Source organism: Oncorhynchus tshawytscha, linkage group LG03 (assembly GCF_018296145.1).
Source record: "Oncorhynchus tshawytscha isolate Ot180627B linkage group LG03, Otsh_v2.0, whole genome shotgun sequence".
Lineage (NCBI taxonomy): Eukaryota > Metazoa > Chordata > Actinopteri > Salmoniformes > Salmonidae > Oncorhynchus > Oncorhynchus tshawytscha.
In genome coordinates this window covers 45,264,813-45,291,652 of record NC_056431.1, presented here as the reverse complement: position 1 = coordinate 45,291,652, position 26,840 = coordinate 45,264,813, and the positions used below count along the sequence as shown (strand labels likewise).

Here is a 26,840-nt window from a genome sequence, read left to right as displayed (position 1 = left end):
CTTTTGTGTGCATGACATGTTCTTCGGAGTACATGTGTGCATTCATGCGTGCGTAAGCCGTCGTCGCTCCTTCGAACTGAAGAATGTCTGATGATCCCTCACAGGCTGGTAGCAGCCAAGAAGGAACCCTCCTCCTCACTGTCTTGCACTGATCCTCTGAACTGTGACACGAACACGGATCTCACCAGTCAACGTTGATAGGTGCTGGCTGTGTTATTAGCATGGCCGTTAGAAACGCATCTTAAAACTGGTCCATTTCCAAGACTCTCCCTCTGAGATCATACTTCGTATTATCAGGCCCAGATGTTGACACAACAAGCAAACTGTACTGGCGCTCAACCCCAAGACCTGGCTAGCAACACGCTTCACTTCACACCTCACTATCTCTCTGAGATAAACACCACCGGCTTCAGAGTTGTAGTGGAGCTGTTGAGGCATGGGTATGGCAAGTGTTCTGTGTCTCTATGGCCACTGTGTTCTTACTGCTTGATGAGGGGAGATCTGACTTGTGTCGTATACACTACCGTGATGTAGCCTACCACGAATTCAACAGAATCATATGTCACCTCTGTTTCGGTTATTCAGATAGTTCAGTGGACCTTTTTCATTTGAACTAATGGATGTGGTTTGTAGCTTATGTAATTATTCAACTGCCTGTTGTGGTACAACTTGTCCAAGCAGAAGACGTTACGTGAGACGAAAAGGCTACAGTTCCTTTCCTCTGGAATGAAATCAACATTCCTATCTGCGTAAGGCATTGTGTTGACATGAACAACAATGCTGTTTTCAAAATAGCTGAAAGTCGATTTGTACAGCGTTCCGATATTTTAGCTAACTGTAATCGTATCAATCATAAAGCCAGATGGGTTGGAAGGGGACGTCCAAAGATTCATATTTGAGATCACGGCATTCTGTGTACGCAAGGTAACAATGCTCCTACTTGTGGTGTTGCGTTGTAGCTCCTCCGTGACGGGACAGAGCTGTGTGCTAGCTGTCAGTGAGGTGAAGTCATAATGATCCTCCCATCTGTGAGCTCGGCTAGGCGGATGTATTCTATGTGGGAAGCTGCAGGCTGGAGCTCTCATAGGACCGTCATGGTTGGACTAACAGATAGCATGTGTGAGGACAGGGCCCAGCCAGCTACAGATTCTCTGAGCACAACTTACAATATTGACTGCGTCCCAACAGACTACTTTTGACCAGGGCCCTCTGTTGATTTCAGCTCAGAAGTGACAATCTGACTCAGCCATGTTTTATGTTGTGTGTTAGATCTGAGTTTCCTCCTTAAAACAAAGATATCCACCTTTTTCATAGCAGTCCTCTGGTCAACACCGGACCAGCGTTTTAAAGTTGATAGGGCTACCTAGTGTATGCCTCACAGAGTGATGAAATCCTACTCCGCTATGGCAAAGTGATGTTATTACATCTGTGGTGCATTGAGATGCTGTGCTCTGTCAAATCAGGCCGTTGAGGCTTTGGAGAGCACTACACTGACATCACTTACTCCACATTTCCCCCATACCTAGGTTAAATGAGCCCACTTTCCACATGCACAATAGTTTCCACTTTTAGTGCTCCTTGGGTTTGACTGAGTCTCTCTGAAGGTGAGCTGTCACCACTCAAAGAGAGAGAGAGAGAGAGAGAGAGACTTTCCTTCGATTTAGAAGGAATGCTTTAAATAGTCTCTGGGGTGACTTAAATCCTCCGACTGACTGTCTAGATATTCAGACAATATGGTGTTTTCCCTGGACTTATAATGTACTTCACGGCACTTTGCCTGTCTTTTTGATTTTCCAAATTACACTTCCCTGGTGAGGATGATGACATTGTTGTGTCTGAATAAATACCTGTATATTAACAGAGAACATTTTGTTGTTTGTTCCCCAGGTGAAGCCCAAGGTGATTGAGCCGCTGGACTATGAGAGTGTGCTGGTCCAGAGGAAGACCCAGATTCTCAGTGATGTCCTCCGGGACATGCTGCAGTTCCCCCAGGAGGACTTCCAGGTGAGTCACATCTGACCTGTCACTGATAGGCTCACAGACCACTGAATTATATTTTCAGGTAGAGGGCGATTCCTCACGAAACTACAAAACAGGGTTTTCATAATCCAATCCTTGGAAGGTTCCTTTGGGGGAAGGATTGTTGACATATACTTGACATTTGTATGTTAACGCATAATTGAGAAATACATAATTGAGGTAGGACCATTTGTGACATTTTGGCCTACCTAGCCCTCCTTCAAGACACGATAATGTTTCATCTGTAGGTGTCACACAGCAACAATTGGTGTCATATGAAGCTTTACCTCTTGCTCTGTAGTATCTTGATTTCAATTTTTTTAAATGACATGAAATTATGAATATTAAAAAATATAAACATACAATTTTTGATTTGGTACATTTTTCAAGATATTGTTGAACATAATATACCCAAAGTTCCAGAGTGGGTTCTCTGCTACCTTTTTAGAGTTATAATCCATTTTTCTAAGCATTACCAACAGGGTGAATGTGAAAATGGATTCAAATTGGCCATCCTCTGCTGAGAATTTGCAGGATGTCCAATGATGCAAGTAAAAGGAGGGCTGTGATGGCCTACTATGCAAATTTCTCTGTAAAATACACCATAACTTTAAAACTAGCAGAGAGCCCACCTACTCTGGAACTTTGATATGCCTGTATTGGACTGTTTTACATAAGTATTCAGACCCTTTACTTAGTACTTTGTTGAAGCGCCTTTGGCAGCGATTACAGCCTTGAGCCTTGGGTATGACGCTACAAGCTTGGCACACCTGTATTTGGGGAGTTTCTCCCATTCTTCTCTGAAGATCCTCTCAAGCTCTGTCAGGTTGGATGGGGAGCGTCACTGCAAAACTATTTTCAGGTCTCTCCAGAGATGTTAGATCGAGTTCAAGTCCAGCCTCTGGCTGGGCCTCTCAAGGACATTCAAAGACTTGACTCTTGCGTTGTCTTGGCTGTGTGCTTAGGGTCGTTGTCCTGTTGGAAGGTAAACCTTTGCCTGAGTCTGAGGTCTTGAGCACTCTGGAGCAGGTTTTCATATGTACTTTGCTCTGTTCATCTTTCCCTCGATCCTGACTAGCCTCCCAGTCCCTGCCGCTGAAAAACATCCCCACAGCATGATGCTGCCACCACCATTCTTCACTGTAGGCATAGTGTCAGTTTTCCTTCAGTCATGACGCTTGGCATTCAGGCCAAAGAGTTCAGTCTTGTTTTCATCAGACCGGAGAGTCTTGTTTTTCATGGTCTGAGATCTTTTGGTGCCTTTTCTCCAAGCGGGCTGTCATGTGCCTTTTACTGAGGAGTGGCTTCCGTCTGGCTACTACAAAGTACTGCAGAGATGGTTGTCCTTCTGGAGGGTTTCTCCCATCTCTATAGAGGAACTCTGGGGCTCTGTCAGTGACCATCGGGTTCTTGGTCACATCCCTGACCAAAGCCCTTCTCCCCCGATTGCTCAGGTTTGCCGGGCGGCCACCTCTAAGAAGAGTCTTGGTGGTTCAAAACTTCTTCCATTTAAGAATGATGGAGGCCACTGTGTTCTTGGGAAGCTTCAATACTGCAGATTTTTTTGGTACCCTTCCCCAAATCTGTACTTCAACACAACTCTGTCTCGGAGCTCTACAGAGAATTCCTTCAACCTCATGGCTTGGTTTTTGCTCTGACATGCACTGTCAACTGTGAGACCTTATATAGATAGGTGTGTGCCTTTCCAAATCATGACCAATCAATTGAATTTACCAAAAGGTGGACTCCAATCATGCTGTAGAAACATCTCAAGGATGATCATTGGGAACAGGATGCACCTGAGCTCAATTTCTAGTCTCATATCAAAGGATCTGAATACTTATTAAAATGTTTTCACTTTTTCATTATGGGCTATTATGTGTGGACAGATTTTTATTTATTTCATCCATTTTAGAATAAGGCTGAAACGTAAAAAAAATGGAAAAAGTTAATGGGCCAGAATACTTTAAGAATGCACCGTATATTATGTTCAACAAAAAATATGAATGTTTATTTTTTTCAATATTCGCATATTTAAAACTTCTTAGGGCTGCAATCCCGTTAACGGTATCGATATGACAACAGCCAGTGAAAGTGCAGGGCGCCAAATTCAAAACAACAGAAATCTCATAATTAAAATTCCTCAAACATACATGTATCTTATACTGTTTTAAAGGTAATCTTGTTAATCCCACCACAGTGTCCGATTTCAAATAGGCTTTACAGCGAAAGCACCACAAACGATTATGTTAGGTCACCACCAATTTACAGAAAATTTCAGCCATTTTTCCAGCCAAAGAGAGGAGTCACAAAAAGCACAAATTAAGATAAAATGAATCACTAACCTTTGATGATCTTCATCAGATGACACTCATAGGACTTCATGTTACACAATACATGCATGTTTTGTTTGATAAAGTTCATATTTATATAAAAAAATCTCAGTATACATTGGCGCGTTACGCTCACTAGTTCCAAAAACATCCAGTGATATGGCAGAGAGCCACATCATTTTACAGAAATACTCATTATAAATGTCGATAAATACAATTGTTAGACATGGAAATAAAGATATACCTCCCCTTAATGCAACCGCTGTGTCAGATTTTAAAAAACTTTACGGAAAAAGCAAACCATGCATTAATCTGAGACGGCGCTCAGGAAAAAAAAATGATCCACCATGTTGGAGTCAACCGAAATCAGAAATAACATTATAATAATCCCTTACCTTTGATGATCTTCATCAAAATGCACTCCCAGGAATCGCAGTTCCACAATAAATGCTTGATTTGTTGGATAATGTCCATTATTTATGTCCAAGTAGCTACTTTTGTTAGAGCGTTTAGTACACAAATCCAAACTCTCGTGCAGGTCCAGCCAAACGTCGGACGAAAACTTAATGAAGTTATATTACAGGTCGAAGAAACTTGTCAAACTATGTATAGAATCAATCTTTAGGATGTTGTTATCATAAATCTTCAATAATGTTCCAACCGGAGAATGCTTATATCTGTAGAGAAGCAATGGAACGCAGGTCGTATCATGTGAAATGCGCGTGACCAGAACCTGGCTCTCTGCCAGACCACTGGCTCACATCTGGCTCCACAACACAGTAGAAGCCTTATTCACGTTTCTAAAGACTGTTGACATCTCGTGGAAGCCCTAGGAAGTGCAACATAGCCAATATCCCACTGTCTATTCAATAGGGGATGGGTTGAAAATCGACCAACCTCAGATTTCCCACTTCCTGTTTGGATTTCTTCTTAGGTTTTTGCCTGCCATATGAATTCTGTTATACTCAGACATCATTCAAACAGTTTTATAAACTTCAGAGTGTTTTCTATCCAATACTAATAATAATATGCATATATTAGCAACTGGGACTGAGGAGCAGGCATTTTACTCTGGGCACCTCTGGGCACCTTTCATCCAAGCTACTCAATACTGCCCCTCCAGCCATAAGAAGTTAATATTAGAAAATTGGACTTATATTACAGGGCAAGTGGTAAAGCTTTATTACATAAATATTTCCCTTGATGCACCAGGCCGTCATTGTAAATAAGAATTTGTCCTTAATTGACTCGTCTGGAGAAATAAAGGTTAATAAAAAAATACAGATGTATCATTATGGAGTTTTAAAGGAGGCCTGGGTAAGACTAAAATGTCCACAAATGTTCCAACTTCAATGAATTATTTCTCACTTGTGCTTTAAGATACAAATGTCTAATATGTGTCAATAATCCTTTCTCCAAAAGATCCTTTCTATCGATGACATTTCGTGAACAAAAAAATTATCCTGGTCCTGTTTTGTTCTAGTTTCGTGAGGAATCACCCAAGAATAGAATTAGCGAAATCATTGTAGCAAACTATGTGTGGCTTGACAAGGACAGAAATGGAGTTGCCAAAAGCACAAACTGATCTGGGTCCAGGCTAAAATAGAATACCATCTGAGGAATTTGCTACTGGATAATGCTCCAGAATAGTTAGTGAGGTAAATGATCTGTCAAGTGTTGATAAGATCTTTATAGTTTCCATACCAGTGTGCCATGTCAATCATTTCCATTATCTATTCATTGTTCATCTATCGACCTCAGTCATCTCTGCCTCCCACATGCATGTTTTGGATGTTATGTTTGTTGTGATTTCACGATATTTCAGTGCGGCCCAGCCAGGCCCATGTTGATTGTAGGGCGAGGTCCTCCACAGAGGCTTTTCTTCTGTTTACATCCATTCATGCTGTAAAGTTCAGGGGTCATATGTTTTATTGGCTCATTCTGCCTCTGCTGTTGTGATAGAGTAAGGGTTATCTCTATCCCCGTTCAGCAGGACGTAGCCCCTGTCACCCTCTCAAACATTCCATCGCTACAAAACACGTGACGCCCGGTGTGGAAACTATGAAATGAGAGTCTGGCCTGGCAGAAGCCCTTCAGGAAGTGAGAACACTTAGGCAGATGCTCTTAACAGCGGCAAGAAGGGACCCTTTTATATCCGCAGAATTTGACCCTTCCTCTGTCTCACGATCCAACTGATATTTTCCATTTTTTTATTGTCTTTTTCTCTCGTCTACTGAGAGGGTCCTTTGTTTCACAAGCCATAATGGTTTTTACATCTTTCATTAGAATATATATATATATATATACAGTGGGGCAAAAAAAGTATTTAGTCAGCCACCAATTGTGCAAGTTCTCCCACTTAAAAAGATGAGGCCTGTAATTTTCATCATAGGTACACTTCAACTATGACAGACAAAATGAGGGGAAAAAAATCCAGAAAATCACATTGTAGGATTTTTTATTTATTTATTTGCAAATTATGGTGGAAAATAAGTATTTGGTCACCTACAAACAAACAAACAAGCAAGATTTCTGGCTCTCACAGACCTGTAACTTCTTCTTTAAGAGGCTCCTCTGTCCTCCACTCGTTACCTGTATTAATGGCACCTGTTTGAACAGTATAAAAGACACCTGTCCACAACTTCAAACAGCCACACTCCAAACTCCACTATGGCCAAGACCAAAGAGCTGTCAAAGGACACCAGAAACAAAATTGTAGACCTGCACCAGGCTGGGAAGACTGAATCTGCAATAGGTAAGCAGCTTGGTTTGAAAAAATCAACTGTGGGAGCAATTATTAGGAAATGGAAGATATACAAGACCACTTATAATCTCCCTCGATCTGGGGCTCCACGCAAGATCTCAGCCCATGGGGTCAAGATGATCACAAGAACGGTGAGCAAAAAAATCCCAGAACCACACGGGGGGACCTAGTGAATGACCTGCAGAGAGCTGGGACCAAAGTAACAAAGCCTACCATCAGTAACACACTACGCCGCCAGGGACTCAAATCCTGCAGTGCCAGACGTGTCCCCCTGCTTAAGCCAGTACATGTCCAGGCCCGTCTGAAGATTGCTAGAGAGCATTTGGATGATCTGATCCAGAAGAAGATTGAGAGAATGTCATATGGTCAGATGAAACCAAAATATAACTTTTTGGTAAAAACTCAACTTGTCATGTTTGGAGGACAAAGAATGCTGAGTTGCATCCAAAGAACACCATACCTATCGTGAAGCATGGGGGTGGAAAAATCATGCGTTGGGGCTGTTTTTCTGCAAAGGGACCAGGACGAATGATCCGTGTAAAGGAAAGAATGAATGGGGCCATGTATTGTGATTTTGAGTGAAAAACTCCTTCCATCAGCAAGGGCATTGAAGATGAAACGTGGCTGGGTCTTTCAGCATGACAATGATCCCAAACACACCGCCTGGGCAACGAAGGAGTGGCTTCGTAAGAAGCATTTCAAGGTCCTGGAGTGGCCTAGTCAGTCCCCAGATCTCAACCCCATAGAAAATCTTTGGAGGGAGTTGAAAGTCTGTGTTGCCCAGCCCCAAAACATCACTGCTCTAGAGGAGATCTGCATGGAGGAATTTGCCAAAATACCAGCAACAGTGTGTGGAAACCTTGTGAAGACTTACAGAAAACATTTGACCTCTGTCATTGCCAACAAAGGGTATATAACAAAGTATTGAGAGAAACTTTTGTTATTGACCAAATACTTATTTTCCACCATAATTTGCAAATAAATTAGTAAAAAATCCTACAATGTGACTTTCTGGATTTTTTTTCTAATTTTGTCTGTCATAGTTGAAGTGTACCTATGATGAAAATTACAGGCCTCTCTCATCTTTTTAAGTGGGAGAACTTGCACAATTGGTGCTGACTAAATACTTTTTTGCCCCATTGTATATATATATCATTATATATATCATTTTATATATATATATTTTATATGTTGGAGAATCAACCATTTTAAAGAAGGGTTCGATTTCCTAGATTTATTCAGCATGTTAATTTTTTTTGTCTAATTGCTGTATTGCCAGAAAATAAGAATGCTTACTTATAGGCTCACAAGCTATCCAACTCCTCATTACGTTTACTACGTTACACTGCAATCGTGCCCTCGCTCTTTTTGAGAGAACCTCCTGGCCCGTCTTTGATGCTTTGCGATCAACCCAGTAAAAAACAAACAACCTCTGTATTGCATTTGCAAAAAGCTGTGAGGGAAAGGGAGCATTGTGGTGTGAGAGCTGGGCAGGAGACGGAGGCGGGGGGCAGGGGCTCTTGCCGGCTGGGTGTATGTGAAGGCCAGACAGCTGGACCACTCAACTTGGTGACACGGCCTTGACCAGCCGTGTCTGCTGTGCTCTCATGGTGCTCCAGAGGAACCCTCTGCTCTGGCCATGACATATGAGTACTGCATCCACTACAAGCGGTGCGTTGTGAGGGGAGCGACAGGTGATAATCCTGGAAGAAGAAAAACATTTGGGAAGACTGAGCCCCACATCTGTTTAGGTCACATGACTCTGAGATCTTCCTTACGCAAGTGGTTTTATCCGGTTGTATGTCAAGACCTTTCGATTGTGGGTATTCCGTGTTATAGGCAGAGAAGGGAGGTTTCTGATGCTATTAAAGTCCCAGGCTCTGACTGTGTAGTGATAGCAGCCTATAAATCCAGTCCAGACCCGGCAGAGCTCATCTGACCACACTGCTAGTCTGTGGGCTGTTTTCGGCTGGTGTGTAAATCATTTTGTTGGCAGACACCGCCTCAGCTCAGGAACCTCTGTCAGGTTTCTCATGTCCTCTCTCTCCCCCCTCTGGATCCAAGGCCTCTCATTGGAGGTTGTTATCAAATTATATCTCAGAGAGAACAGGGACTTAACTGTTTAGGAAAATAAATTGTGAGATGGTGTTTACATTACCTCATCTGGATTTGATCAGACGGCGCTCGGCATTAGGAGAGCCAAGCACGTTTTGTCAACGTGTCTTCTTAGGGAATTTGTCTGGGATTACTGGGAAAGAGAGAGGAAGGGAATGGGAAGGGAACCTCCCTCCCTGCTTAAACTTGAGATGTACGCTGGTCATAAAGCCTGCGGATCAGGAAGAGCTCTAAACTGTCACTGGATTTACTCCCAGGAATGGCAAGGCATTTTCCTCTTTCTATTTCTCTCTATTTGAACGACTTCAGCATGGCAGGGTGGTTTTAATCAAATCTACGTATACCTTCAAGTTTCAGGATTCAAAGAGTTGAAGTTGTGATGGAAACATGAGATGGGGAGAAGTCTAATGGTAATCTTTGAAAGAATATTATATTAAGTACAATTTGAATGGACTACAATGGGAGATCATAGTCACAAACCACATGCTACTGTCCTCTCTTCCGCTGGCATACTATTATGTTCCCCGGACTGTTTTTCCCTTTCTGTCGTCTGGCGGTCAAAGCAAGAGCGTAAAAGGTCTGGACTCTCTCTTTCTCTTCGCTCTCTCTCATATTTATATATTGTCACCTCTACCCATGTGCCCCCCCCTCTCTTTCCTTTTACTGTGTACAGCAACCTCACGCGTTGAGCACCGACCAACATCGGACATCCACAGACGCTGAAATTTGCCCAGTCCGACCTGGCCTTGATTTCAACATCCACAGACGTCTGGACCAGTCTTAATTTGACCCATACATAGACGTCCATGATTGGTTCGGATTTGGACCGGACCAGTTCACTTACTGTTCAATAACACAATAACACAATTTTTTTCAAACTCAAGGTGCCGTGTGATAGCTGACACCCCATTCTTTCTGCAGACATCTTTGAATCTTAATTTAGAGCAGATATGTAGCACATATTTGGAATACATGGTCATATAAACTGATTTTACCGAAATTCTGTTACCAAACATTGCATCTGCACAGTTCTTCCAGTAAATGTGTTTTTTGTAAAAATGTTCAGTGTAAATTGTTAAAAGTGCATAGAGTTTGCAACAGAGTATGGTTTGTTAAACTTTGAAATCAATGGTTTTTGTTTGGCATACATTTTAAGGGGAAAATCTAATTCTCAGTGCCACTATGGAATTGTCCTGTATCTCATGCTAGTCTTTTCACGAAAGATCTCCACTGTGCTCCATGGGGTTGTCACCAGTATCGCTATACTATGATAGCATGAGCATTGGCAAAAGCAGACTAAACTCTTTGGTCCTTTAAAAACCTACTGTATGTAAAATATTGTGTGCAGTAGCTTGGAAAAGAGAAATGGGATTCTGGGTCACAACATAAGGCTGTTTGTTTCCAAAATTAGCAGGGTTTCCCTCAGGGAATCGAGGACACGACATGTTTTGTTTCTCTCTGAGTACCACGATACTGGTATCGTGACAACCTTAGTGCTCCCCAGTGCTTCTTCTGGTCCACTTCATGATTCCCTCTGGACTCTTCTGGCTTACAAGCCTGTTTGTTTCTGCTGCTTAGATTATGGTGAGATTGTCATCTCCCAGCAGGAAACCTGGGCTAGAGAGAGGAAATGGAGGAGAGAACTCAGGTTCACAAATAGGACCTCTGCATTGTATTCCTAGAATGGAGCGCAGGGCTAGGCTGCTCTAACACCAGGCAGTCTCAGAGAGAAGGCTATTCTATTTTTTATTTTAATTTTACTAGATTACCTGTAGTTTTTCATGTATGTCTGTAATTGTGTATTGACTTGGTGCTGCCTATCTTGGCCAGGATGCTCTTGAAAAAGAGATTTCAAATCTCAATGAGCCATTCCTGGTTAAATAAAGGTTAAATAAGAAATGCTCAGCGTTAGTCAACTCGTCACATCAACCAGTCTCACTGTATTGATTGTCAATAAACCTCTACTGTAACAGCCACTGTATTTTTAACGATAAGTTACCTGTTCACCTCCAGGAGTTCCCTTTGAAATGCCCTGACTGTAACCTGGAGCCCTACTCTCCCACTGCCTTTAGGCTAGGTACCCGAATGGACCTCAGGCTCTATAACCAAGCCTGTGGAGTGCATAATAATATCCCATTGATTCCCAAGGGAGTCATTTCTGAAGAGAATTTGAGAGAGAACTTTTCTTCTGTTGTGGTGCCGTTTTGTATCATTGTGCAATGATTAACCTTGGGGTGGTGAGGTTTGGTCTATGATTTTGAATTTCTATTCTCCATCCTTTGTTTGGGCATAGGGAGTAGAAAAAAATGATGTCTGCACTAACCTGATTGGGCTTTTCATTTCACAGTCTGTGACTCAATTCAAGATTAATTGGAGAGCTGCTTTGCTCTGCATGCTGGAAAAAATCCTGACAGTGTCTGCTGAAGGCTAGAGATAATGACTAAAGCTATTGGTTAGGTTGCTCAGGAAAAGCTGCGTGAACAGGAGATTTACTGCTGTGTTGAATTGCTTACCTTACTCCTGCCCCATTTGCCTTGACCTATTCTTTACTGTAAGTCAGGTACCACAGTCACATTTCTGTCACGGTTCACCTTTGAACTGTGTCCAGTTTGGCTTTAGCATGATATGAGTTAAGTGGAGAAGGTTGAGGTTTGTTATTCTTCTCTGGTGTTTTTGCTGTAGTTTGTTTCTCTATCACTCATGTGGGGTAACTGTAATCTGCTGTGTCCCCTAGTGTTTATTTTCTGTTTCCCTTACTTTAAAGATGTAAAGTTGAAAGGTTTCTGCTAAAGGAATCACCACGGGGTAACATGCTAGAGAAGATAGGATTACAAAACCCTCTCTTTTAGTTTATTATCAAGGGGGATCTCCATTTAAGTGAGATATGTCAAACCGGTCTCAAAGGGGAGCTTAAAACTAGGTTACACTCCTAACTGGGATTTAAATGTCCTATTAAGAATGAAGAACAACAGAAGGGAGCTCCAGCAGTATTTGCCTTTCATAAATCTGCCGACATATCAACATTACTGCTATCTAAAATGAGTCCCACATATAGAGTAATTGATTCATAAAATTGATGTGTATTGGTCTTAGTTAAAGACGGTCTTTCTGAAAGTAAAATTAGTTCTGTGTAATTTTAAGAGTGGGTTAACCCGTTAGAAGCCTTGTGAATGGGAAATGAGGTTGAATGTGTGGATAGACAGGATATTGTGAACACTGAGTTCCAGGTTATTCTAGTGGTATTAAGTTGATACTGTTGATACCACTAGGGGTGTCTGGTGTATTTCCCCCTCCCATCACTAAACAACCACCATATGCCTGCAGAGTGAAGGACATGACCCAAGAGGGTGCAGAAGGAGGTGGTGTTGAGATGGTGTCCAGCTCCTCAAGGGAGGGAGCCCCATGGCTGGGCTGGGTGGCTGAGAGCCAGGCTAAGTCCCTGGGTGTGTCTGTCCATGGTTCCCTGGCCCAGCCTGGAGGTTAACAATGTAGCGTAGCATCACATCCTGACGCTGCCTACCTCTCTACCCTCCTGAAACCTCCACAGACCTGAGACTTTTCTCTGGCATTGAGTAATATTTGTAGGAGTGTTCAGGGAAATCATGTCCAGCTGAGACCACATACTGTAGTACTGAGAAAATATGATGTTAGCAGTCCTGTGTTGTGTCATTCCCAAATGATATCTTGTATACTTTCATTTTTTTTTTTTATCTGTGGTGATTTATGGTTTTGAGTTCATTTTCACAACATCACTCATCCAGTGTCATAATCTAGTCAGACCTTGTACTTGATTTAATTAGCTAAATAAAACTGTTTTCCATCCACAGATTGCAACTCAGAGGCGCCAAGGAAGAACTCTCTACCCCACAGTGCCTGAGAACGCCGTGAAGGAGGCGCAGAGTCTGTTTGTCCAGGAGGTAAGAACCCACAAGTGCAGTAACCCTGCAGGAATTAACCTTTGTGCAGAGAGAGCAGTGGTTTTATTGACAGTTGGATGTTGGCATTATGATGTGCCATTATGTGCTAGTGTACCCTACAGCCATATTAACCATAAGTACAGTTACCATAAATACAGACATTAGTGTCAGTCTTCAGCCTGCTTCTGGCCTGGCATTGATGTATATGGCAGCCTGCACAAGATCAATAGATATGGAAACACACTGGACTGCACACACTTTTAGTGTCTCTGATTTCCCCATTGTTTATAGAATGTGTCCAGCCAAACTGAACTTCCATTTCACCTAGCACATACTTTATGACACAATGGTGTTTTATTGTTCAGGACAGGCAGGAGTAGGAATTATGGGCCGCTACTGGACGCCATCCAGTCAACAGGAGTATTTTCATTCTCTTCAATAACATCTATTCAGGCCAGGAGACCAAAAGACTGATAAGTGGAATCCAGTTCCAAAGTAAATGGATGGTTCTTCTCCGGCTTCTGGTCTTCATCCTCTCAGAGCACTGTTTACACTAGTGCCTCCCTGTACCAAGCCTGGTAAATGCCTTCTGGTCTTCATCCTCTCAGAGCACTGTTTACACTAGTGCCTCCCTGTACCAAGCCTGGTAAATGCCTTCTGGTCTTCATCCTCTCAGAGCACTGTTTACACTAGTGCCTCCCTGTACCAAGCCTGGTAAATGCCTTCTGGTCTTCATCCTCTCAGAGCACTGTTTACACTAGTGCCTCCCTGTACCAAGCCTGGTAAATGCCTTCTGCAACCAAGTAGGGTTGTATCTTAAAATCAGATGTCAGCCTTACTGTACATTCTGTTCCCATACAGTACTTTATTTATAAATAAATGTTAAATTAAAAATAAGTCTGACATTTTAACATCTTGCTTAAACACACAATCTTCCACACACAGTATACCTGAGCTACACAATGGTTAACTGTCATTGTGTCCCATGTGGCCAGTTGGACACTTGATGGACACTGCTCCCATTGTAGCACTGCTCTGCAAACCAGAGGCAACCGGCTGCTGACCCCTCAGGTCATGGGTCACAGATTAGGGAGTCCTGTCTTCAGTCATGAAGAAACACTTCCTTTTGGTTAAGTGCAATATGACATCAGCAGGACAGCTGCAGAGTACAACCCTCTCTCTTTTCCATCCCTCCACTGATCAGACTGACTTTCCGCAACTCAGGACTCCCTTGTCGAACCATTTCTTGTAAACTACACACCTCTCTGTATGAATACCATTCTGGATGTTCATATCAATCTGGAAGATTTAACAGTGAACAGATGTGTCTCACCCAGACTGAGAGATATAGGAGTATACTCCCTCCCAGTTTGTACTGGGTTGATCTAACGCCTACTTGATGATCCTTTTATGTCTGGGGTGAAGTGTCATACTGTGTGGATGGGAAATAAGAAAGTGTACTTTGTGTGGGGCTGTAGCCTTCCTCCTGAAGTGCCCAGACATAACTGCTGGGCCATAATTAGGATTTATGCCATACTGCTCTAATCATAAAATATTTCCTTTTCTCGTTGGTAGATTTGACTCTCCCGAAAAACTCTACCATTTCCGTCTCAATATTTGTCTTCAAGGCAATTAGGATAATTACTGTAAATTGATATCTAGGATGTGAAATGAGACAAAGTAAGTCTGTGTTTCTTCATGTTACCGTCAAACACGTTTTAAATGTGTAAAGTCAGCAAGTAATTGTGTAGGCTGATGAGAGAGTGCTCTGTGGAACAATTTTTCTTTAATTCCAGATCCTGTGGAAGGCTTTAATTTCCACCAACTATCTGCTCAAGACGAGCATTCACTTTGATCCTTCTTCTTCCCCTTCCTTCCTTCAGATGTACTAATCTGATTTGAATAGGGAGCAAAGGATTCCCAGAATAAGGGCTGTTTCAGAAAGCCACTGCGTTAAAAAAAAGGACTTCATATAGGACCTAAAACATGTTACTGTTGTTTCAGAAGGTATTCATACCCCACATTTTGTTGTTACAGCCTGAATTAAAAACGGATTAAATAGATGTTATTTCTCACCCATCTAAACACAATACCCTATAATGACAAAGTGAAAACTTAAAAAAAAAAAAAAAAATGTTTACAAATGTATTGAAAATTAAATACAGAAATGTCGTTTTACGTAAGTATTCACACATGAGTCAATCATTTGTAGAAGCACGAGTCTTTCTGGGTAAGTTCTAAGAAGTTACCACACCTGGATTGTGCATCATTTGCCCATTTATTCTTTTTTTAAATTGTTAAAGCTCTGTCAAATTGGATGTTGATCATTTCATTGTCTTCTTCAGTGTAGATGTGGCCTTGTTTTAGGTTATTGTCCTGCTGAAAGTTGAATTCATATCCTAGTGGAAAGCAGACTGAACCAAGTTTTCCTCTAGGATTTTGCCTGTGCTTAGTTCATTCCATTATTGTTTTATCCTGAAACTCCACAGTCCTTAACGATTACAAGCATACCCATAACATGATGCAGCCACCACTATGCTTGAAAATATGGAAAGTGATACTCAGTAATGCATTTTATTGGATTTGCCCCAAATATAACACTTTGTATTCAGGACAAAAAGATAATTGCTTTTGCACATTTATTTTACTTTAGTGCCTTGTTGCAAACAGGATGCATGTTTTGGAATATCTTTTATTCTGTACAGGCTTCCTTTTTTCACTCTGTCAATTAGGTTAGTATTGTGAAATAACTGCAATGTTATCCATCCTCAGTTTTCTACTATCAAAGCCATTAAACTCTGTAACTGTTTTTTAAAGTCACCATTGGCCTCTTGGTGAAATCCCTGAGCGGTTTCCTTCCTCTTCGGCTACTGAGTTAGGAAAAACGCATGTATCTTTGTAGTGACTGGGTGTATTGATACGCCACCCAAAGTGTAATTAATAACTTCACCATGCTCAAAGAAATATTCAATGTCTACCAATAGGTGCCCTTTTCAAGGAATTGGAAAACCTCCCTGGACTTTGTGGTTGAATCTGTTTGAAATTCACTGCTCGACTGAGGGACCTTACAGATAATTTAATGTGTTGGGTATAGAGATGAGGTGGTCATTCAAAAATGTTAAGCACTATTATTGCACTATTAGTGAATCCGTGCAACTTATTATATGACTTGTTAAGCACAGTTTTACTCCTGAACTTATTTAGGCTTGCCATAACAAAGGGGTTGAATCCTTATTGACATTTCAGTTTTTCTTTTGTAAAAATGTCAAAAAACATAATTCCACTTTGACATTATTGGGTATTGTGTGTAGGCCAGTAACAAAAAAATATATTTAATCCATTTTAAATTAATTCTGTAACACAACAAAATGTAGAAAAAGTCATCAAGGGGTGGGAATACATTCTGAAGTCACTGTAGCTATCTGAAAAGATGCTATTGGCCGCCACTGATTTGGTTGTTGTGTGCTTGTTTCCGGTTTCCTGTTTCTTTAGGCTAAACATTGAAACTGTCTTAGACTACACTTGTAAACCATTGATAGTCTTTCTTTTTATTTCAGTGCATCAAGACCTACAATTCTGATTGGCATGTCGTTAATTACAAGTATGAGGACTACTCCGGGGACTTCCGGCAGCTTCCAAAGTAAACCCTTTGCTCAGTCAGTATGATGTCTTGACAGATGGTACAATGTTATGTAATGTGTAACCAAGTTGTGACTTCCTCCTGGGCAAGTTAGAACAGCTACCCTCTTTGTGCAGATATTTCACACTGAAGTTCATGCACACCAGTGGAGGCTGGTGAGAGGAGCTATAGGAGGACAGGCCAATCATGGTAATTGGCTGGAACGGAAAACATGGAACAGTATCAAACACATCAATCGTACGGAAACCACGTTTGACTCCATTCCATTCCAATGATCCAGTCCTCTTATAGCTCCTCCAACCAGCCCCCACTGACGCACACACCCGTGTCATTCTGTCGGTAATCTTCAATCAGCCTTAGTTGCTGATATTTTGGCATGGACAGTCTACAAGGAAATGCAGGTTTTATGATTTAACTCACATTAACAATAGAGACTTCCTCAAGCCACACTTGGGTTATTCCCAAAGTTCTGGGGATTTAGTCACTTTGGAAACTACCCCCGGTTCAAAGAGTGTCATCAATTCCACCTTCTGCCCTGAGAGCTATGGTTTCCAGTGTCATTGTGCTGGAATTTACACACAAAACAAAGCTGCCCTGACCTTGAGACTTGCCATTGATGTCAACAGACCTTTGGTCAGTATTCAGTGTCCGGGGAGGGAAATAGAAATGTTTTCCTGAGGTGAATTCGTTCAGGCTTCCTATGTAAGTGGGACATGCGCATTACATTGGGTTTCATTTCTTAGATCAATGAATGACTTCTCAGAGATAAAAATAATAATTGATTAACTTGATTCACATCCTCGTGTTTTACAGCAAAGTGTCCAGACCAGACAAACTGGCTGTCCATGTTTTTGAGGTGGATGAAGATGTCGATAAAGATGAAGTAAGTGAATGTTCTGGCTACAGTTCATTGGAAGGTTACAAATAACAAACAATTTAGTTAAGCTGCTTATTCCTTCTACTCTCAACATGAACCACCTGCTCCATGTACAAATCACCTCAATACCCTTTTCTCCTTCTAAGTCTTTACTGTAAATACCTCAGAGGCACTGAACAAATAATCCTCCATACAGACAGACAAACGAGATTTCCGCGCTCCGTTTACAGTCCAGCAGCTTTGACGTTGCCAGAATGGCCACGGTATCTGATGTTTTTTTTGCACTAGAAACCAGTCTTTCCTAGAACATAAGCACCAGATCTTATTAAGTGATTTAATTCAGATTAGGAACTGATTTGGCTGTCCTGTTCCAATCCCAGTTGTGAAACGTCTCCGGCATGAGATGAAAGCGTCATTGGGTCTGAATAGCACATTTTAATGTGAAGTATAAAGTGTAATTAGCCGCCGGACTTTGGTTAGCTGGCCGCCTCTCAAATGGTCTCGGGTTCTTCTCTGCTCTGCTCTGCTCCATGTGTTCATGGCCCCCAGACTCCTCACAGCCCATGAGTTTGGCTCTCTTTGTTGTGAGCTAATTTAGAACATTTTGCGTCTGCCTGATTATACAACTGTGAACTCTTAGCTGGAAACATTTTTGCTCTGTGAACCATATAGATGTCTGATTCTGTACTGTGAACAGTCTAAATTAGTATTTGTTGGCCTTGGAATAGCTTTGTGCGAGTCAGTGCACACAAGGGAGGCTATGGGGTCACCTTTGTTCAAGCCAACCCTGAAGAGAGGCTGGATCACTGATGCCTGCAGAACCCTCCGAGGAACGGTGCTCTGCGGAGCACGACCGGAGGCAGTCTCAGGCTGTTGATGACACTGATGTTATACTGCCATCTATTCAACTGCTAGGGTCATGTTGACATTTGCATATGTCACATACTGTTTGTTATGTCTTCTTTATGTCATACATGAGCAAATTAATAGGGATTCGAGTGACCTCGCTCACTTAACTGGGATGTAGGCAAATGGATTCTTGAGCCGAGAGACTAACCCAGGTCACCAGAGGTCAGGGCCAGTGAACATTAGATCTGACAAGGAAGGGGCATTCCTTTCATCAGATAGACTACCTGATGACAAGACCCCTCCCAGTTCACCCTTTCCCTCACCTCACACACAGCTGTGTAAGAGCGTCCCTCACCTCCCACACAGCTGTGTAAGAATGCTCCCCAGCCCAGCAGCCAAGAGCGTCCCAGCTACATACCCCTCACCTCAGTTTGTCGCACGCAGGGAAGTAGGTGCACCGAGCAGATGATAGCTAAGGAAGTGAGCCATTTCTCCTGAAATCCCCAAATAAATCCTCACACACATATACAGTACATGAAAACCTCAGCCCCAAGTCTGTTCATGTGTTTAATGACAATAGCCCCAGCCTGTGGCATTGCTATGTGACCAAAGATAAAATGTTTATGGTCAAATGTGTCACTGATTTTATGAAATGATTATGCACTGTGTTGCAGTTTAGTTAATCTGGTTGGTTCGGGGGTTGCCAGGCAACATTTACAGAGCTTTGGGGTTCACTGAAAGCAAGCACAAGTAATTTGTCAGCTCTCCTAGGGACTGGCGTATTCTGGTCAGCGAAAGATTAGTGGAAGCAGGCCCTGAACGTTTCCAGACCCTCCTCATATGAGTCGACGATATACTGGAAATATTCTCTGCCAACACTTTTTAAAGCCATTTTATTGGACGAGAGAGGGAATAGGAATCATGTCATCTTGAAAACCCATTAATTATATCCAAAATCGTCTGGAACAATGGCTTTTACCTCCGTAGTCTCTCGAAGAGGAGGCTTAAACACTCTGGATGTCTGATCACGAGGACCAGAAGGAGACCATGCAAAGGGTAAAACACTGGTGCAGCAGCTCCTCTTTCCTCACTACCCCCCTAATTGATTTATTTACACAGATCATTACGCCTCTGGAAGTCTCCGTGCAATAGAGATGGAAGCCATGTGTCTAGTCATACTTGCTTTGTGCCAATGGTTTAGCTGGTTTTATGGTACCTGAGAACTGGGATGATATGGTCATGCCTCAGTGAAGAAGCCAATGAGAGGGGCTGTTTATTTGGGTTCATAGAGGTGGTTTGTTGAGTCAGATAGACCGACATTAAACTTAGCATTCTCTCATCTCATTCTCCATGTCTCCTATACTGTTTTTGTAAATATTATCTCGACCACAGGATCAAGGGCCTCTCTTGAAATGGACAGTTTGGTAATGTTTTGGCAGAGAGTGGGCAGAGGGATGTTTTGATGTGGTACAGTGTGTGTGTGTGTGTATATAGTCTTGAGTGTGTCTGATCCTGTGCTCATGTGTCTTCCAGGACACAGCCTCTCTAGGTTCCCAGAAAGGTGGGATCACAAAGCATGGCTGGCTGTACAAAGGCAACATGAACAGTGCCATCAGTGTCACCATGAGGGTGAGTGATCCTAATGACAGTGATGACACTAGCTGTCTCTATTAGGAATTATTATTACACAGTGTGCCAGATGTGCAGTGATGATGAATAGTCAGTGCTCGTGTCTCCAGTGACAGCAGGATGGAGCCTGGTTTTCATTAATACCATTTCTCAGAAAAACGGATAGTAGTTTTGCAATATTAGGCTGTTGACTTCCTTCAAACCATGCTGCTGCAATTATCTGTGCCAAAACCATGCCTCTTGTTGTCTAATAATAGAAATGATGTTTTTTATTGTTGTATTCTACTTTCTAGTCTTTCAAGAGGAGGTATTTCCACCTAACCCAGCTGGGTGACGGCTCTTACAACCTGAACTTCTACAAGGATGAGAAGATCTCCAAAGAACCCAAAGGAACCATCTTCCTGGACTCCTGTATGGGAGTTGTTCAGGTAATATAGGACACTCTGTGTCTGGGATTGGGCTTTGATTACACCATCACACTAACATTTACATTCAATAAGTCATCCAGCCAGACGTACTTCCCTTCCAAAGTCTTTTACTTCCTGTAATATATTTACCCATGTAGAATGTTACATGATCAGTTAAACTCGGCACAAGTTAAAGCTAGCAACAGGGAATTGATGAGGAAATGTGTCTGTCTGTATCACTGCTTTTAGGACCCTTCTCCAATCCCCACCTAAAACCTGAGCTCACTCCCTCTTTCTCCAAGGTCATAATTTACTGCTGACTCTCAGCTGCTGAAACAAGGTGAATGCCGATAACATACTACCATGCACTTTGCAGCAGGCTAGCAATCAATACCACATGCTATAGCTAGCAGGCGCACATTTCCAAGTCCCAAGATGGGCTATAAGCATTATTGGTCTTCTACACACAAATGGATGGAAAGGTCCTGCTTTTACTTACCAAGCATTCAGCTGACATTAATCAGATACTTTAAAAGGAGGTACACTATACATACAAAAGTATGTGGACACCCCTTCAAATTAGTGGATATTTCAGCCACACCTTTTGTTGACAGTTGTATAAAATTGTGCATACCACCATGCAATCTCCAAAGACAAACATTCCAATTAGAATGGCCTTACTGAAGAGCGCAGTGACTTTCAATGTGGCACCGTGATAGGATGCCACCTTTCCAACAAGTCAGTTTTGTCAAATATCTGTCCTAATAGAGCTGCCCCGGTCAACTGTATGTGCTGTTATTGTGAAGTGGAAACGTCTAGAAGTGACAACGGCTTAGCCGCAAAGTGGTAGGCCACACAAGCTCACAGAACGGGACCAATGAGTGCTGAAGTGCACTCGTTGTTTGCAGCACTCACTTGTTTGCAGCACTCACTTGTTTGCAGCACTCACTACCGAGTTCCAAACTGCCTCTGGAAGCAACATCAGCACAAGAACTGTTCGTCGGGAGCTTCATAAAATCGGTTTCCATGGCAGAACAGCCGCACACAAGCCTAAGATCACCATGCGCAAAGCCAAGTGTCGGCTGGAGAGGTGTAGAACTCACCGCCATTGGAATGGAGCAATGGAAATGCTTTCTCTGGAGGGATGAATCACGCTTCACCATCTGGCCGTCTGACGGACAAATCTGGGTTTGGCGGCTGCCAGGAGAGCGCTACCTGCCCCAATGCATAGTGCCAACTGTAAAGTTGGGTGGAGGAGGAATAATGGTCTGGGTCTGTTTTTCATGGTTCGGGCTAGGCCCATTAGTTCCAGTGAAGGGACATCTTAACGCTAGAGCATACAATGACATTCTAGATGATTCTGAGCTTCCAACTTGTGGCAACTGTTTGGTATCTACCAATAGGTGCCCTTCTTTGTGAGACATTCAAAAACCTCCCTGGTCTTTGTGTTTCAATCTGTGTTTGAAGTTCATATCTGTATGTGTGGGGTACATAGATGAGGTAGTCATAAAAAATGTTAAACACATTTATTACACACAGACTGAGTCCATGCGACTTATTATGTGACTTGTTAAGCACATTTTTACTCCTGAACTTTTTTTTGTAACACAACAAAATGCGGGAACACAACAAAATGCGGGAAAGGTGGAGGGGTGTGAATACTTTCTGAAACCACTATGTACAGTAGGGTTGTGCATTTTGTGGTATATTCAGAGGTGGAAACCTTCCAGTGGTATTAATGGGAATAATTTGGAATTTAATGGAAATGTATGCCTATTAATACCATTTAAATGTAGATGTTTTTGCATTGGATATATTTACCATATCATATAGAGACAGAAACAGAAACCTTTCCTTTATAAATAGATAGCAAATAATATAATAGCAAATTATTATATCCTTCCAATAGAAATGTTTAAAAACAACTTAGTTACGAATTGAACTTTAATTAAATGAGTTGAATCTTCACATGGGATGATTTCACTGAACAACAAAAAAAGGGAATATTGAATGATCCCCAATGATCCATTGCATCTCCCAAAAACGTTTTCAACATACATCTGTAAAATATGATAGTCTAGAAACTAAAGCTTGGGTTGTCTTCCTCTCAGGCTTCCATGTCTTCTCCCTTGACCTCCTCAATGTCCACCTCTTAAACATCAGACTCTGATGCCTCATATTCACTGTCACTTTCCAACCTCGTTGAGAATGGCTCGTTGTCAGGCTCAAAAAGCCTCATTTGCCCAGATGGCCACCAATTTTTCAACCCCTGTAATGGTCAGCCTGTTGCGTGCTTTGGTGTGTGTGTTCCCAAACAAGGACCAGTTGCACTCTGAGGTGGCTGATGAGATATGTTCACATGACTGCCATATTGCATCTCCATCCCAAAGCCCTTGCTTGGAAGTGTACTTCCCCAGACTGCCAAGAACATTGCCCTCATCCAGGCCAAGGTGGCAAGACACGGTAGTGATGACACCATAGGCCTTGTTGATCTCTGCACCAGACAGGATGCTCTTGCCAGCATACTTGGAGTCCAACATGTACGCTGTGGCGTGTATGGGCTTCAGGCAGAAGTCCTCACACTTTTTATGTATTTCAGAACTGCAGTTTCCTCTGCTTGGAGCAACAGTGGGCAGTGCAGTATGGATTTCTTCTCTTACATCTGAAAGCAGAGTCTGAACATCAGACAGGATGGCATTGTCTCCTTCATTTGTGGAATGGCTACTGTTATAGGTTTCAGGAGTTTCAGGCTGCTTACCACTCTCTCCCAAAATACATCATCCAGGAGGATCCTCTTGATGGGGTTGTCCATATCGGCAGACTGCGATATGGCCATTTCTTGGAGAGACTCCTTCCCCTCCAGGAGATGTGGTGCTCTTACTCTTCTCACTTTGCTTGGTGAGGTAGATTGCTGCTATAACTTGATGACCCTTCACATACCTAACTATTTCCTTGGCTCTCTTGTAGAGTGTATCCATTGTTTTCAGTGCCATGATGTTCTTGAGGAGCAGATTCAATGCATGAGCAGCACAGCCAATGGGTGTGATGTGAGGGTAGGACTCCTCCACTTTAGACCAAGCAGCCTTCATGTTCGCAGCATTGTCTGTCACCAGTGCAAATACCTTCTGTGGTCCAAGGTCATTGACTGCCTTCAGCTCATCTGCAATGTAGACCGGTGTGTCTGTTGTCCCTTGTGTCTGTGCTCTTGTAGAATACAGGTTAAGGAGTGGAGATGATGTAGTTAATTATTCCTTGCCCACGAACATTCAACCACCCATCAGAGATGATTGCAATACAGTCTGCTTTCTCTATGATTTGCTTGACCTTCACTTGAACTCTGTTGAACTCTGCATCCAGCAAATTAGTAGATAAAGCATGTCTGGTTGGAGGGGTGTATGCTGGGCAAAGAATATTCAGAAATCTCTTCCAATACACATTGCCTGTGAGCTTCAGATGTGTACCAGTTGCATATGCAGCTTGAGCAAGACATTCATCAGCATTTTTCTGACTACGTTCCTCTATTGAGTCAAAAAACCCTTCTGATTCCTGGAGGACCATGAGCTGTTGCTATCGATAAGATGTCTGATTCATAATTTACACCTCTAATAGAAGTAGAGGGACTTTTGTCAGAGGCGTGTTGTGAGCGCTGAGGGAACTTTATGCACTTGGCCAGATGATTCTGCATCTTTGTTGCATTCTTCACATGATCTGGCACAGTATTTGCAAATGTACACAGCTTTTCCTTCTACATTAGCTGCAGTGAAATGTCTCCACACATCAGTAGTGCCCGTGGCATTTTCCTGTAAAGATTAGAAAACAGTGAGTAAAAAAACAACACATACAATTCCATGTACAAATAAATAGTTAAGCAGTTAGATTAAACAACTCATTTGTAAGATACATTTTTGGTGGGATTTGGAGGATGATGGAGGCAACAGGGGAAAGAGCCTCCGATCCACAAAGTTCCTTCCACCAGGTGGCTGATGAGACTAACTAGCAGATTGTAAACAACTTAAAAATGATTTCAACACACTTTGCTGCAGGCTACTATTTACTAGTAAACGAAAAATCATGTATGTCATATAAAATATATTCACCCCACCCAGTATTGTAATCCAAACTTACCAGAAAGCATGTAGTCCTTGGCTCAGACAGTGTAGTAGTGTGGGCTCAATAGCATCTTGTTAGTGTGCAAGATCTTGAGAATCAGCTTTACATGTGATGGAAGAATGCACTGTGCATGCAGAGGGTTGCAATTCCATTGAATTGGGTATAGTTTAACCAAAATATGCCACAAAAAAAGGTTCACTGTTATAAGCTAACTTTGTTGATGAATTTAAGCAAAATTCCCCAAATTCCATGGCTTAACTTCCCATGGAAAATTTCTGCCAATATTCTGGAAATTTACCAGAAAGTTTCTGACCCTTTGCAACCCTAATGTACGGTACGTACGTATGTATCCGAAAGCGGGTCAAGCTAGCTAACTTTAGCCAACCAGATGTGTCCCTCCACAAAGTAAACAAAGATGGTGGTGCCTTTGCCTCCGTAAAAACAAAAGTAGTTTGGTCAATTCTGTTGTCTATGTATGCAATCAACTCCACTCTGGACAGTTCTGCGTTTGATTTTTGCGGAGGTTTCGCGTTATATGGGCAAGATAATATTCCTCATTGTAAACCACAACATCTGGTCTTGGGATCTGCTCTTGATTAACTCTGCAATTATTGGCATATGGAGTGACGTCATACTCCCCCTCTGGCCCCAAGCTCGTTCAGCACGCTTTGCCCTGCTCTTTTATGATAGGCCAACACACATGAACAGGAATACATACACACGCGCACACACAAACGTATTGAGGCTATCCAGCTGCCTGCCGGCCATCTCTCCCACTAGGAGGACCTGCTCTGTGTGATCTGAGATCTCAGGTCTGGTGTCCTGTCTCCAGCCATTCTCTTACACCCCCATCATAATCCTTCCCACCCCAGTGCTGCTCAAACTTTCCATGATGAGAGAACCAGAGGATGCTTCCAAGATCCTCATCTCCCTCTGCGTAATGTATGGAGTTGAGTTACCAAGGCTTTGTGTTCTAAACCAGTGGTTTAAATTACTTAAGTAATACTTTAAAGTATTACTTATGTTGTTTTTTTGTGATATCTTAACTTTTTATATTTTTGACAACTTTTACTTCACTACACCCCCACCAAAAAAGTACTTTTTTCACCATATACATTTTCCCTGACAGCCAAAAGTATTTGTTACATTTCAAATGCTTTGAAGGAGAGGAAAATGGTCAAATTCACACACTTATCAAGAGAACATCCCTGGTCATCCCTACTGCCTCTGAGCTGGCGGACTCACTAAACACATGCTTTGTTTGTAAATGAGTGTTGGAGTGTGCCCCTGGCTGTCCATTAATTTAAAAAACAAGACATTTGTCCCATCTTTTACTTTTGATACTTAAGTCAATTTTAGCAATTACATTTACTTTTGATGCGTAAGCATATTTAAAATCAAATACTTTTAGACGTTTACTCAAGTAGTATTTTACTGGGTGACTTTCACTTTTACTTGAGTCATTTTCTATTAAGGTATCTTTACTTTTACTGAAGTCTGACAAATGGGTATTTTAAAAAAAAATGGGCCCATCAGAAATTCTGGTACAAAAAAAATGGGGTCCCCACTGAAAAAGTTTGAATAGCGTTAAGGATGGATTAATAACCAGGGTTAAGGATGGATTAATAACCAGGGTTAAGGATGGATTAATAACCAGGGTTAAGGATGGATTAATAACCAGGGTTAAGGATGGATTCACAACCTACAGACATTAATGTGGCTCAGTAGAGTGATTATCTGCTCATATCTCTAAGTATAAAACTGTTACTCAATGTTAATGTGTTATTTTGAGAATATATAGAAAATGTCTTCCTCCTCTCTCTCTCTAATAACCTGGTTATTAATCCCGTGGTGATGAATCCACTCTGATCCCTATCCCAAACACCCCCGTATCTACTGTTTACTTTATTGGCCTTGAGCTAATGACCCTCCCTACCATCCTCCTCCCTCTCTGCAGGATGAAAGGCTCCTCCTTATTGCAATAATAACCATGGTGGCTAAAGCATGGCCTAATGTAATGCAGTGCTCTATCAGAACTCCCACGTGGGCGAACTCAGTCCATGATTTATTCAGTAATGTTCTGGCAATGTTTTTTTTTGGGGGGGGGGTTGTTTACACAACAGTGGAATTACTGCACCTCAGCCTCCCTCACTTAGCTCTCCTGAACATTTTAAGTTAAC

At 42.1% G+C, this 26,840-nt stretch overlaps 1 protein-coding gene across 12 annotated transcripts in view; it reads left to right on the top strand.

The window, feature by feature from the left end:
- Positions 1–26,840, top strand: part of LOC112245964 (dedicator of cytokinesis protein 9) — a 119,099-nt gene that overhangs the window by 57,446 nt on the left and 34,813 nt on the right. For all 12 annotated transcript variants that reach the window (XM_042317615.1, XM_042317575.1, XM_042317601.1 and 9 more), the window contains exons 2-7: positions 1,888–2,004; positions 13,059–13,148; positions 16,706–16,788; positions 17,602–17,671; positions 20,048–20,143; positions 20,437–20,571. In XM_042317615.1, coding sequence (XP_042173549.1) covers positions 1,888–2,004; positions 13,059–13,148; positions 16,706–16,788; positions 17,602–17,671; positions 20,048–20,143; positions 20,437–20,571 — 591 coding nt within the window. The remainder of the gene's footprint in view (positions 1–1,887; positions 2,005–13,058; positions 13,149–16,705; positions 16,789–17,601; positions 17,672–20,047; positions 20,144–20,436; positions 20,572–26,840) is intronic.